This window comes from Calypte anna, chromosome Z (assembly GCF_003957555.1).
Source record: "Calypte anna isolate BGI_N300 chromosome Z, bCalAnn1_v1.p, whole genome shotgun sequence".
Classification (NCBI taxonomy): domain Eukaryota; kingdom Metazoa; phylum Chordata; class Aves; order Apodiformes; family Trochilidae; genus Calypte; species Calypte anna.
In genome coordinates this window covers 18,973,605-18,986,893 of record NC_044274.1, presented here as the reverse complement: position 1 = coordinate 18,986,893, position 13,289 = coordinate 18,973,605, and the positions used below count along the sequence as shown (strand labels likewise).

General features: G+C 45.6%; 1 protein-coding gene across 1 annotated transcript in view; it reads left to right on the top strand.

Moving 5' to 3' along the window:
* The first annotated feature begins 5,844 nt into the window (after window positions 1-5,844).
* The window catches only part of SLC38A9 (solute carrier family 38 member 9), a 44,571-nt gene continuing 37,126 nt past the window's right edge, over window positions 5,845-13,289 (top strand). Inside the window, exons 1-2 of the mRNA XM_030467097.1 lie at window positions 5,845-6,123; window positions 9,261-9,412. Coding sequence (XP_030322957.1) covers window positions 9,288-9,412 — 125 coding nt within the window. The 5' untranslated portion in view covers window positions 5,845-6,123; window positions 9,261-9,287. The remainder of the gene's footprint in view (window positions 6,124-9,260; window positions 9,413-13,289) is intronic.

Here is a 13,289-nt window from a genome sequence, read left to right as displayed (position 1 = left end):
GGGACGGGCTGGGACCAGTGGGGTAGAGGAGTGGGCGGGCGGGCCTTGTAGCGCTCTGTGGTTACTTGCCCCCAGGGCGGGGAAGGCCGGGCGGTGGTGTGTGGTGTGTCTCAGCGTCTGCAGCCTGTATGGCTGCGAGGAGTAGCGGTGTCGTCGGGGTAGTCGAGGTGCGTGTGGTACGAGGAGGGAGCTCAGGGAAGTTCAGGTTCACTGCCGGGGCTCTTCCGTGCGTGGTTGATAATCCTTGTCACTCTGAGCATCTGTCATGTATGACTATTAACGGGCAATTGAACAGGCTTCTAATAAAAGTTAAATCCACTATTTGCCACAACTGCAGTTAAGATATTAATCCTTTTACTGTGAAACAAATTCAAGCATTAGCACAACAGCTAACTGAACGTAACCCTTTTGCTAGAAAAACGAATATGTAATTAAGTTAACCAGACAATACAATTAAAAAACCCAAACACCTATGCTTAGAACAACATCCCCTGCTACCCTTTTTGTTATACCAGACGGTAAATAAAACGACAAAAAAAAAAAAAAAAAAAAAAAACAAACCACAAAAAACTAAGTTCCTGCCTTGGTACTTCTATTTCTCTTGAAATGCATCAGGACTGGACTTGTATTAGTGCAATGTCTCTTAAAAATTGCAGCAGGTCCTGTGACAGATCTACATGTGTTTATGAGCTGAGGGTGCAGTGTGTGATTCCCAGTACCTGTTTTCATTCTGTGAAATCATACAGCAAGGCTTATTCTGAAAATTGTAAAGAAATTGTTTTGTGTCTGTGGTAGCACCTCATTAACCAGTTCCATCGTGCTCAACAGATTTGCCTCACCAGAAGACCAACTGGAAAAACTGCTTTTTAGAACTGTATACCATTACATGGAAACAAGAACAGATCTGTAACTTTGCAGGGAATATTTGAATGTCTAATAGGGGCTTCATGCAGCAAAAAGGCAAATTCCTGCAGCAGCTGGAGGTTACTGGAGAATGGTCTCTGAACTTATGTTCTGGTTATTTTCACCTTACTCATCGTCAGTTAAGCCATAACCTTTGGAGTTGTTGACTTTTGAGGAACATAAGGACAGGACGCAGGTTGTGCTCCACTTGGAATGCAAAGCAGGTAAGAACCATGAGAACCAGCTTCTCCAGCTGATAGGGAATATAAAGCTTCACCACTGAATGATGTATGCGAGGCTGTGCTTTGTGCAGGTAGCAAAGAAAGCTGCTTGGGTTTACTAGCTTGCAGTAGGTCATCAGTGAGGCACACAATGTCCAAGGATGGAGAACTCACAGTAGGAGTAAGCATCTCCATGGGAAGTGAATAAAGCTATTCACAAGTTTCAAAAGCAGCATCTGGAATTAGCAGGGAGGCTTACAAGCTAAATTTTACCCACTCTGCTAACTCCATAACACAGTTTTACTTTTTTCCTAAATAAGGGCAGGGCCCTATGTTTGCAGAGACAACCCAAGGGGAGCTGTGTAGCTGGGTGAGCCCTGAGTCTTCCATAAGCCCCAGGCCAAACATTCAAAGACCTGAAACCTGAGATGACCCTTGAAATCCCTCAACAAATAATATGACCCAAGTTCAATCAGTACCACTGTTCAGTGTCCTGGTATAAATAGAGAAGCCAGGAGGGGATTTAGTTCCAGCTTCAGCCAAGAACATTGGGTAGCCAGACAAAATCAAAGAGAAATAAATCAAAATCAAAGCCAGCCAGACAAAATCAAAGAGAAATAAAAATTACAGCGTACCAAAGTGAACCTCCCCCATAAAGGAATGAAGAAAGGTAAGAGAAAACTCTGCTATACTGCCAAAGTTAATTATATAATCTGCTCAGGCACAGACCTTCCTGCAGACACGTAAGTCAGATAAAACTCCTAAAACTCAGGTAAGGAATCAGAAGTCAGTTCTCCAACCTGGTCTGTGTGGAGACCCCTCCCCCTCGATCAGGACACAGGTCAAGGTCAGTTCTCTGGGTTTGACAGGCCTTACTCGAGCTTAAGCAAGTATGTTGCACGCTGTTAAGTTTACCACAGCTGGGGATTAATACAGAGATTTAGCACACTTTATAGGATATAATAGTGTGTTCCATGTGGGAGTTAGGGTCTGGCGACCGGAAGATTTTGCGCTATACAGAAAGATTAGACCCTCAGACAGCCAATAGATTTATGGACCCCTGACGCAAGCAGGCGGAAGTGACGGTGTAAACCTAGGCTATAAAACGAGGTGTTTTCAAACAATAAATGCCATTTGCCATCTATCATATTGATGTCTGTGAGCTGATGGCCAATACGGCCTGAGAGTGGTCGTTGTGCTGATTCTTGAACCAGGTCGCCATGCCTTGCAGAAGGCAACAGTTCCACAACCCTTTATACGTTGTAATAGTGTATTTCTGCTTTTAAGCTGTAATTCTTCCATTTTATGTGTGAAAACCTGCAATAGGGCACATTCAATCTCTTGGTGCAGTTCCAGTGAATTGCTTGCTGGAGCCTTACAGCTAAACCTGTAAGTTCAACTAAATCATTTGCAGTCAGTTCTCTTTGTCACAGCAGGGCTTGGGGGATGGATGAGCCTAGCCTTGATGTTACATTGTCACCTGAAGTACTATGTAAAGCTCTGGAGTCCTTAAGGACATAATGGTCCTGAAATTGTGTCCAGAAGAGAGCCAATAAAATCATCAGAGCACCTCTCTTATGAAGACTGGCTAAAGAAGCTGGGGTTGTTCAGCCTAGAGGAGGGTCTGAGGTGACCTTATGGCAACCTTCCAATATCTGAAGGGGGCCTACAGGAATGATGAAAGATGGAGTAGGGCTTTTTACAAGGATGTGCAGTGACAGGATAAGGGGATATGGTCTAAAACTTGAAGAGGGAAGATTTAGGTTAGACATTAGGAAGAAAATTGTTAATTTGAGGGTGGTGGGACACTGGAACAGGTTGCCCAAGGAAACTGTGGCTGCCCCTCCCTGGAAGTGTTCAAGGCTGGGTAGGATGGGGCCTTGAGCAACCTGGTCTCATGGAAGGTGTCCCTGCCCAGGCAAGGGGGGTGAAACTAGATGATCTTTAAGGTCCCTTCAAACCCTAGCCATTCAGTGAGGATTCTCTAATTCTATGGTGGAGTCTATAACTGGTATACCTCCAGGACTGCAGGGCTAGACAGCCTTTGTGAGAATCCCACAGATGGTAGACTGACAAAATGAAAAGCATCCAGATGCCAAGAGCAGATATGGAATCCCAGTAACCAGCACTTCATGAGTTAATGCCTCAAACAGATCTGTGCTGGGAACCTGGAGGGGTGTGTTACTTGCCCTTTCTCAGGGCAAGTAAAACCTTCCCTTTGCACATGGATGACCATTAAAATTCACTCTTAACTGTGGGCCTTGATGACAGATGGAGACAACCTACCTTTTGAGCATGCATGATTTTAAAGGTTACATTCTGGGCAGTGTGTCTACCCTGTAGGGAGGGATCTGCAAGACGCTCAAGCCCACCATCCAGACTTAGTGCACATGCTCCGTTCCTTGGTTGGTGTGGTAGACATGAAAGAATAAAAGAAAACAAGTGCCCATTCTTCTACTTTTTCCTTGTGCTTTCTCTTACTCTTGACCACCACTTGAGGGTTACCACCAGAAAAGACCAGGAAGGCAAGCCCATCATTGTGGGATTTGGGGAGGCTGATGTGTTTTCTCTCCCCTTCTCTGACATGCTACCTCAGAGTTTCACATTTGTCCTTTTCAACTTCTTTCCCTTCAGCTTCACTGTGGGTTAACCCAAGTAACCTCAGTAATTTAAACTAGTAACACCACAGTAAGTTTTTGCCAATCTATTTATCGTTAACAGTTTGAGGGAAATGTCCTTTCAATTTTTGCCAAGATTATTATTGATCTGAGATTGTTGTAGTTTTGCACTTCTTTGCCAGTTTTGTCTTGTTTAAGGTCAGGGTTTTGAGTAAAGCGCTATTTGTTGCAATATCCTGGGGGTGTTTTTATTCCTTCTTGAACTGACAGAGAGAATCAAATAAAAATCCTTCCCGAGCCCGCGGAACCGTGACAAGAGGTGAGAACGTGTGGCAAAACGCTCCACAGTCCACAAAAGAAGAACCTGATGGAGAGCGGCGACCTCCCCGCGCCGGACACAGGGAGTGAGGAGCGGGGTTACTGACCGGCCACTTAGGCTCCCCATAATCAGAAGTGGACAGACCGCCAGCCTGGATGTTGGGAAGGCGCTAGGACACACTGTTACAGCCGCTCCTCCGGCCCCACCACCAAGAAAGTAAGAAAAGACGGCCAGAACCCTGCCCTGTGACCCCGGCCAGCTGCCTCGGGGCCTTTTGCCGCCCGGCCGCCGGTAGCCTGACCAGCAGCAAGGTAGGGCAGGGGCGGGGCTGGGCCTGGGGAATGCTGCAGTGACTGGTGGGGGGACCTGCCCGTCACCGCCTGGCGAGCGCCAGTGGCGAGGGCGTTGGCTGGCTCCTGGGAGCAGGGCCGGGAGAGCGGAAGGGCTGTAGGAGACGCCGGGTCCTGTCCTCTCTGGCGTCGTGGTCTCAGAAGTTTTCTTGGGGTTGATGGTGCCATCTGTAAGGGAGAGGTGGCTGCGAGAGATCACAGATTCGGTGCTCAGACACTGTTTCTAATGGTGTGACTGCCCAGCTGCGCAGAGGGATGGAGGTAGCCGTGTGTGCCTGGTGACTGCTTCTCACAGCCCCACAAGTGACCGCAGACCAACGCTGAGGTTTTGCAGCAAGGGGCCTCCCCGCCACTCCCCTCTCAGATGCAGTTACTTTTTTTCCTAAATAAGAAAACAAGAGTAGGGCTTTATCTCTGTAGAGATGTCCCATGGGGAGCTGCATAGCTAGGTCAGCCCTGACTAGTTCATAAGCTTCAGGGCAGTGATTTGGTTTGCTTATATGCAGCCGAGTTTCAGAATGATGTATTAGCCTCTGCTCCCTCATTTCCTCCTGCAGACTGAAACTCTGTTACACAGCAGTTTTCTTGCCTGACCAGTCCTGCTTCTAGCCAGGCAATTTGGCTTTGGCTTCACTTGAACAGAAGTACAGACCAGCATTTGTGTTCAGGTTGCTTTGTAATGTCCTCTTATAGATCAGTTACTTCTGCTGCCTTTCTTGCTTCCAGTTCAGAGTTTTTTCCTAATTGTGCTATAAATATTCCTGGATTTTAACTTCCAACCATGTTTTGAACAACTAGAGGAACATTTTTGCACCTTGATTCAGCTAAGACTGGAAAAATTTCTAGGCTTAAAAAGAGCCAATTTCTGCAATGCACTAGTTGCCTGATTGTTCCTGTTGTCTAGTCTGATTACCCATCCTGTACTCAGCAAGCATTTCATACCTCCATGAGCAGGTGAGATTTGTGATACATTATTTACCTCAGGTCAGTCATGTTAACGCAGCTCGTTTTCACAAGGATTATTTCTACAGTTTGTAAATGTACTGACCTCAAAAGCTGTTTTGTGGTTGTTTTTTTTTAATAATTAAAAAAACCTCATCAGACTCATCAGCCCGCACCAGCAAATGCAAATATATTTCTTCATAGCTGTTTGGTGAATACTTGTCTAAACCATTATGACCTGGCTCGAGAAGCCGGGAAGCTGGTCACGCAGAAGAGCATGTGGTGCCGTGGTAGCAAAAGCACTTCACGTGACAGAGCAGCCCAGCGCCGGGACGAAGGGTGCAACTGATCGCCCAACGTGAGACGCTGTTTGCAAAGAGAAAGAGGACGGGGGTGAGGGCACGCCCCAAAACACCCGCGGCTCTGCGGGCGCTCCCACGAACTAGAACTACAAACGATTCAGGTCTGCTTTACGAGGGCGCTCACCCCGCCGGGCGCTGCGCCTCCACCCCAAGCCCACACCCCGGGGCACAGCGGGTGGTGCCGCGGCGCAGTCAGCTCCGCCCCGGCGGTCTCTTGTCGCGCATGGTTCCCTGGGAAGCGTAGTCCTGCGCGGTGCTGCTCCCGGGCGGATTCAGCAGCCGAGCTGCCCTCGGAACTACGCCGCCCGCCACGCCGAGAGCCCCCTGTCGCCACCTCGGCTGCTCCCGGAGGTGCTTCCTGTTGGTGCCGGGTGGTGCTGCCGGAGCGGAGCGGTGCTGCCGCCGCAGGTAGAGGAGCGGCGTGTGTTTGGGTGCCTCCAGCCGGCAGCGCCCGCGGGCTCAGCCGGGACGCGGGGCGGGCAGGGCGGCTCGACCGGGGCGCGGCGCAGGCCCTGAGGCCGGGGGGTGCCCGCAGACGGCGCGGCGGATATGGCGGTGTCAGGCCCTCTGTCCGGAGAGCCCTTGCCGTCCGGTTTGCTCGGCCCTCGCAGCGCGGCGACGGGCCGGCCGGGCCGAGGCGTTGCCTTCCTCAGGGGCCAGCGATGTCCGAGGCGCTGTGCGGCTAAGGGCGCTGGGTCTGCGGGGCGGGGGGGAACGGGGTGGGAGCGGCTCCGGCTGCAGAAAGTGTCCGGCGACTCCTGGTCTGGTTCGAGTGTCTTGTGGGAAAACGGTCGAAACATCAGTGTCATTTGAGCAAAATCACAGAACAAGTGAAGGATCCGTTTTTGAGACCTAGGTAGGTGTATGTGCCCAGAAAAAGCATATAGGATGTTAAGGTGAAAAAGAGAAAAGAAAAAAAAGTGGAAGAAAATAAGATAATACATTGCCACGCGTCTTATGAGGTATTAGAAAGAAAGAGGCTGTAGACGCTAGAGATGAAAATGAAAGCAAAAATTAGAAGTCCATGAAGGCTTCTATCTTCAAGTGTAGTCAGAAGAATGCAAAAAGTGTTTTGTTTTGGTTATGGCAAAGGACTAGGTGGATATCTGTAGCAGTGCATGAAAAATGAGGCCTGTGGGTTTGTTTCAGAAGTACTTAGCTGATGGAGGCAGTTGATGTGCATGGGTGAATTTAACAGTGGGAAGGTGCAGGGAATCAGTAGGGAGGAAGGAGGTGACCTAGAGCTATAGAAAAATACAGGAAATCAATGGGAAATAAATTAACAAGAAGGGAGCTCTAAACAGGGTTTGGCAAGGAATGGAGTGCCATGAAAGGTAATAAGACTATTGCTGTAACCTGTGAAATCTCTTTTATTAAACTGCAAGCTGCACATCACCAGAAGAGCTAAGAAGGATGAGAGAACATAAGATGTTCAGTTGAGGTCAATGAGCCAGCAGCAATTGTGTGGAAGAGAGAAGGACTTCAGGGTAAAGAATCTGAAATTATGGGCTAAGGAAGGCCTGGAATGGCAGAAGGGGGAAGGAGTAAGTTAATTAAGCACTATTATGGAAAAGCTCTGGAAAGAGGAGAGAAAAAAAGCTTTAGAGAGTGAGCCAGCAAGAGAAAGAAGACACTATCTGAGTATAGATAGGATTCTTTAAATTGCCTGGGTTATTATCACTGATCATTTTAATTTGTCCCCTCAAAGAGCTAAAATTAGCAAGGTAAAATCATGCCTTTAAACTAAAAATCATTCCTTTAAACTTAGTAACTTAATTGAAATCTCTTGTCATGGATGCTGAAATGAGCAGGAATCTAGAAGCAGTGCCAGTGAAATGGCTTCACCCATGCACTGTCCCCTTCTTAGCACAGGCATGCAAGTGTGTGCAGCCAGACATTATACTCCAAGCTCAACACTGACCTGGATTTAAAACAAAGGAAAAGATGGGTAGTGTTCATCTGGATCAGTCTTCCCTGTGCAGTTCAGTGTGGGATCGTTCAAATGCCATTGATCTGTCAGGGGCAGGAGCTTTCAATAGCATTTCCATGAACTGGAGCCTCCAGCAGTCCCATCCCCTTGGCAGCTGAGAGCCATTCCTTGTTTTCAGCACACAGAGGGCAGGGAGAAAGAGAGTGAGTGGGTGTTTGTCCTTTTAAAATCCACTTCCTCAGCAGTTTGATGCCATCTGAGTACTTCTGCAGTCCCTGCCATGTGTTGCTTAAGCCAGTGTTTTCCCACTCCTTTTGTAACAACTGTTTGAATGTGGTTGAAAACTGCTAACATTACTTCCTTTTTCTTCCTCTAGTTTTTTTTTTGTTCTTTTTTTTTTTTCTGGTGGCATTATCAGAATGAGCTAATGCAAGAGGACAAACAGTGTGCAGCTGGGAAGGCATAGAACCACATCAGTGCTGTGCTTAGGGTGGTGTAATTTCTGGGATTGGGCCTTTATGGTCTATCTCCCTGAGGATGCAGAAGGATGATAAAAACCTCATTCTTTCTGTCTTACCATGCCAGGTTACCTCCATCACCATGCCAGATTTCAAACATTCTTTCCTTCTCTGTGCCATCGTTGGTACTCATCTGTCTTTTCATCAGGCTGTCTGATATTCTAAAGTGTCAGTAAACAGTCCAACTGAAAAAGCAGGTACTTCTACCATTTTTATTTGAAGAAAGAGTCCTGGCTGAGGAATTCTTCAGGAGCTGTCAGGGTTGAGAGCTGCTAAAGGCACTACATTCAGCCCACATGAGACCACAACTCTTATGTGAGGTCTGTAATTCATATTAAGTAGAATTCCATTAGCTTAAAGTGATCTGGTCCCCATTGTATGGCCAGGAATGCCTTGAATACATACAATATGTTATTATTAATGCATTATTAAACTATTTCTTGCCTTTAATTCAAAGAGCCTGGACATAGTAGACTGCAATAATCTAATCTTTATTCTGGGAAATGCTCTGGGAAACTGCTGCAAAGTTTGAAATAATTTAGAGAAACAATAGCCTGTAATAACTGTGATAAATTGTTTTCAGCTGTACTGTTAAAAATGGAAACACATCTCTTAAAAATTACACTGGTCTTACTGTGGAGTGGTCAGAGGAGCCTCATGCTTTGAAAGCAGGAAGATAAGACCTACATACAAATATACTTAGTGTTAATTTGCATATGGCGGGCTTGATTCTAGGCTCAAAGACACTCAGATTCTGAGCTTCACTCTATAAGCCTGGTTCAGTGCCAATGTTAGCAACAGCAGCAGTCACAATTATTTATGCTGCCTGCTGCAGTGCTAACACAGGTTGAGAAGACAATTTTACAGTGACCATGTTACTTAAGTAAATAACAGGTTGTAAAAAATATTGTCCCTGCTGTACTTGCCCCATGATGCTTGCATTATGGAATGAGAGTTCTGAAGAAATGGCAAATTGAAGTGTTTTGCTGATGCTTTTCACCCCAGGATCTTTCAAAGCTGTGGGACTGTGCAAGTGTTAAATTGGTAGCAGCGACACAGTTCTACCTGACTGCAGTTGTCTCATTTCTTTTTCCTAGGTGAGAATACCTGAGAGAATCTAGAAGATGGAGGCACATTCACCAAATCTGGAAGAGGATACCAAGCCTCTCTTGGTTCCTGTGGGAGGTGATGAAAGCAATTTTGGAATCATGAATATACAGTTTAATCCAGAAGACTTTAAGTGCAAAAGGTATGAGGAAGGCTGAACCTACAGATTTATTATATAATAATGAGTTGTTTAATCTTTGCTTTTAGCCTCAGAATCTTACAGAGACAGAAGACTAACATTTGGAAACCATGATCAGAGTTCAAACAGCTCTTCTTTTTCAGACGAAGGAATAGCCCCGTGTGACCCCTTGGCATACTGTTCATGGTTCTTTTTTTCCGCCTCTGCATCCAGCGTCGTATTTCGGTAGAGCAGTTCTACTTAAGGAACTGGAGATGGCACTGTTGTCTACAGGATCCTCTTGTTGGGCCCAGTTCAGCAAAAAGAGATTTCTTGATGACTCTGCTTTGCGGACGGAGGTGTTTTGCTGCCATCTCAGTCTGCAGCTTTGGGAAGCCGTAAGAGCTTACTTACAGAGTAGCCAAGGGCTAAGCAATCTCTCTTTTCTTTTTGACAAAAGGAAGGATAAGAGTTGAAGAAATGTGTGTATAAAGGTTAGGAAACCGTAGAGTACTTTCAAGTGTGAAAAGGAAAGGTGGAAAATAGCTTCTTGCTTTACCTTCTTTCTGAGGAGTGTCTGAGGCCCTCATGCTCCCCCTGCTAGTTTATATGGCTTTTCAGAGCTCCTTGTGTGGAAGGAAGTCTGTGGAGCAATGGGTTTCAGATGGTTAGCAGCAAGAGAAGTTGCCACATTTATGATATGTGTCACTTTTAAAAGTGAGGTGAAGTGCTGTTTCTTCAAAGAGTGTTTTTTAATGATTTCTGAAGTTTCAAAACTCAGCTTCAGAAAGGTCATACTCAGAAAGGTCGTAGCATGTGGCATTTGGTTCCCTGGCCAAAAGCAGAAGCATGTATTTGGATTGTGTTCTTGCCTTCACAACCTCCAGCTTCGCAGATCCATCCACTTTGTCCTTATTGCTTCTTCCAATTCTCCCATTTTCTACAACCTAGTATGCTGCCTTCCAAGCCTGCAGAGGCACAAAGATGAGAGGGATATCAGGAAAGCCTGGAAATCATAGTGGGCCCAAGGCGGAACTCCCATTTCTGCATATTAGAGGAGGCAGCTGCAGTAGTTTTTATAAGAAGGAATGGGGAAGAGCAGAATGTCAGAGTCTGTGTCAGTTGAGGTCAGAGCAGGCGGCACTTAAGGAGTCTTTCATTAGAGCCTCAGGGAGTAGCAGCTCCAGGGAGAGATGATTTAAAGTGGTTAAAAGTCTCCAATAGTGCAAGTGTAATAGTACGTGATCTTCTCTGTTCTCTGCTTAGTTTGCTCTTTTTAACTCACTCAGATACGATGTAGGTGGGCAGTCGTTTTTCTTTGAGATAGCTCTTGAAGTGCTCTGTGTGCATTGTTTATAATCACTTCGACTTTCTTATTGCTGTTCTGTTCTTTTGTTCAGGTTGCCTGAGATTTGATGGCATTTACATAGGCATTTCATTTTCTTAACATCTTAGAGTATTTGGGAGCTTTGAAAGGCATGCTTTTCAGTGTTTATGTTAGATAAGCTAATTGTTCTTTAGAGCTGTAAATTATTTTGTCTAGTATTTTTTTGCTAAATTGAGGAAAATACAAAGCCACTTCTAATCTTTATAAAGAGGATTTACTGGTTTTCCCAGTAATCCAAATTACTCACACCTTACCAGGTGTGTTTTGCCCATTTTACAGGTCCCTTTAAAAACTAGAATTTAATTGCTGCAATGGCTTATTTGTTATTGTTTTATGCAGAGAGAGAGTTGTAGGTTTTTTTCTGGCTGCTCGCTCTTTAAATCTGTTTATAGTCTACAGATACTGCAGTTGTCTTTAGCAACATTTGAACTTTCAAAGAAACCAGTGATTTTTTTGTGTTGGTTGTTTTGCATTTGAAAAACACTTGATAATGCCTCTTGCCAAAGGGAGATCGAGCCTTCTTTTTTATTCTTTTTTGAAGTCCTTTAGTGTTCTTACACAATGTAGGTACAGAAGGTAAAATTAATGGGTTTTAAATTAAACTGTGTCTGTGGAGGGCATTCAGAGATGACTTTGTCATGCAAAAAGATTGGTGACTTTTTGTTTTCAAAAGTAGACAATGGTCAGGACTAACATGCATAAAACTACCATTTCTGCATTCATTATGCTGTTAGCGCTCCACATCCAGTTTTTGTTTTTTTTAAATTTCATTGTCTTCTTTGAATTTTTCTGTATTGCTAACATTTTTGCTAATTCCCAATATTACTACTGCCTAACTCTAAAGAATTCACACATTCTTAATGAAGAACCATCATACTTCTTTGTAAGAGAAGAGTAGAATAGCTTTGCCTTTGACATGGAGGAAGGAACAGTGCTTGAAATGTGGTATGGTGAAGTTTGTGATTCTTTTTTGTTAAAATGTGTGTCCTTTGAGCAACGAAGGTGACTTAGTATTGTGCTCTGTCATGTTGATTTGGTTTCGTATCCAGCATTTTAAGCCCCTTGTGTGGTCATGCTCTAAGCATTATAATGACAAGAGTGATAGGAATATGAAAAAAGCTTAAGTTAAATGTATTGCCTAAATAATGACGATCATATGGAATAAACTGTAAGCATATTGTTTACAGTGAGTAAGTAAATTCAAACAGCTTAGAAAGTAAAAATGAATTCAGTCTTTGTATTCTTTGAAGCAGGTTTATTAAGCAAAGCACACTGAAATCTGCACCTATAATACACTGTACACTGTAATGTACCTATTCAGGCAGTTCTTGATTAAGAGAAAGCAAACTTTGAGTATATTCATATTATTAGTATTTTCCACCTTACCTTAATTTCCATTCTAGTGAATCAGTTTTACTGCTTAGTTTTTCCTCTGCTATATACAGCACTCCTGTAACAATTTGTTAGCTCAGTAGAACAATAAAGCCATAAGAATTTACTGTCTTTATTTCTGTGTAATAATCCTGTCTCATGTTTGAAAAGTACCTGACTGATGTGGGGTGTCATTGAAATCTGTGCAACAAGCTAAAATGGCTTCTTAAAGGGCAGGTCCTGTCTGACCAACCTGATCTCCTTTTATGATCAGGTGACCGCCTGGGGGATGAGAGGAAGGCTGTGGATGGAGTCTCCCTGGACTTCAGCAAGGCCTTTGACACCGTCTCCCACAGCATCCTCCTGAAAAAGCTGTCAGCCCGTGGCTTGGACAGCAGCACCCTGTGCTGGGTTAGGAACTGGCTGGAGGGCTGGGCCCAGAGAGTGGTGCTGAATGGGGCTGCATCCAGTTGGTGGCCAGTCACTAGTGGTGTCCCCCAGGGATCAGTGTTGGGCCCAGTTCTGTTCAATATCTTCATTGATGATTTAGATGAGGGGATTGAGTCCATCATCAGCAAATTTGCAGACAACACTAATCTGGGGGGGAGTGTGGATCAACTGGAAGGCAGGAGGGCTCTGCAGAGGGATCTGGACAGACTGGAGAGTTGGGCTGATTCCAACGGGATGAGGTTCAACACGGCCAAGTGCCGGGTCCTGCACTTTGGCCACAACAACCCCATGGGGAGCTCCAGGCTGGGCACAGAGTGGCTGGAGAGCAGCCAGGCAGAAAGGGACCTGGGAGTCTGGATTGACAGGAAGCTGAACATGAGCCAGCAGTGTGCCCAGGTGGCCAAGAAGGCCAATGGCATCCTGGCCTGTATCAGAACAGCATCGCCAGCAGGTCCAGGGAAGGGATTCTGCCCCTGTACTCAGCCCTGGTGAGGCCACGCTTGAGTCCTGTGTCCAGTTCTGGGCCCCTCAGTTCAAGAAGGAGATTGAGGTGCTGGAGCAGGTCCAAAGGAGGGCAACTAGGGTGGTGAAGGGACTCGAGCACAGACCCTATGAAGAGAGGCTGAGGGAGCTGGGAGTGTTCAGCCTGGAGAAGAGGAGGCTTAAGGGAGACCTCATCACTCTCTACAACTA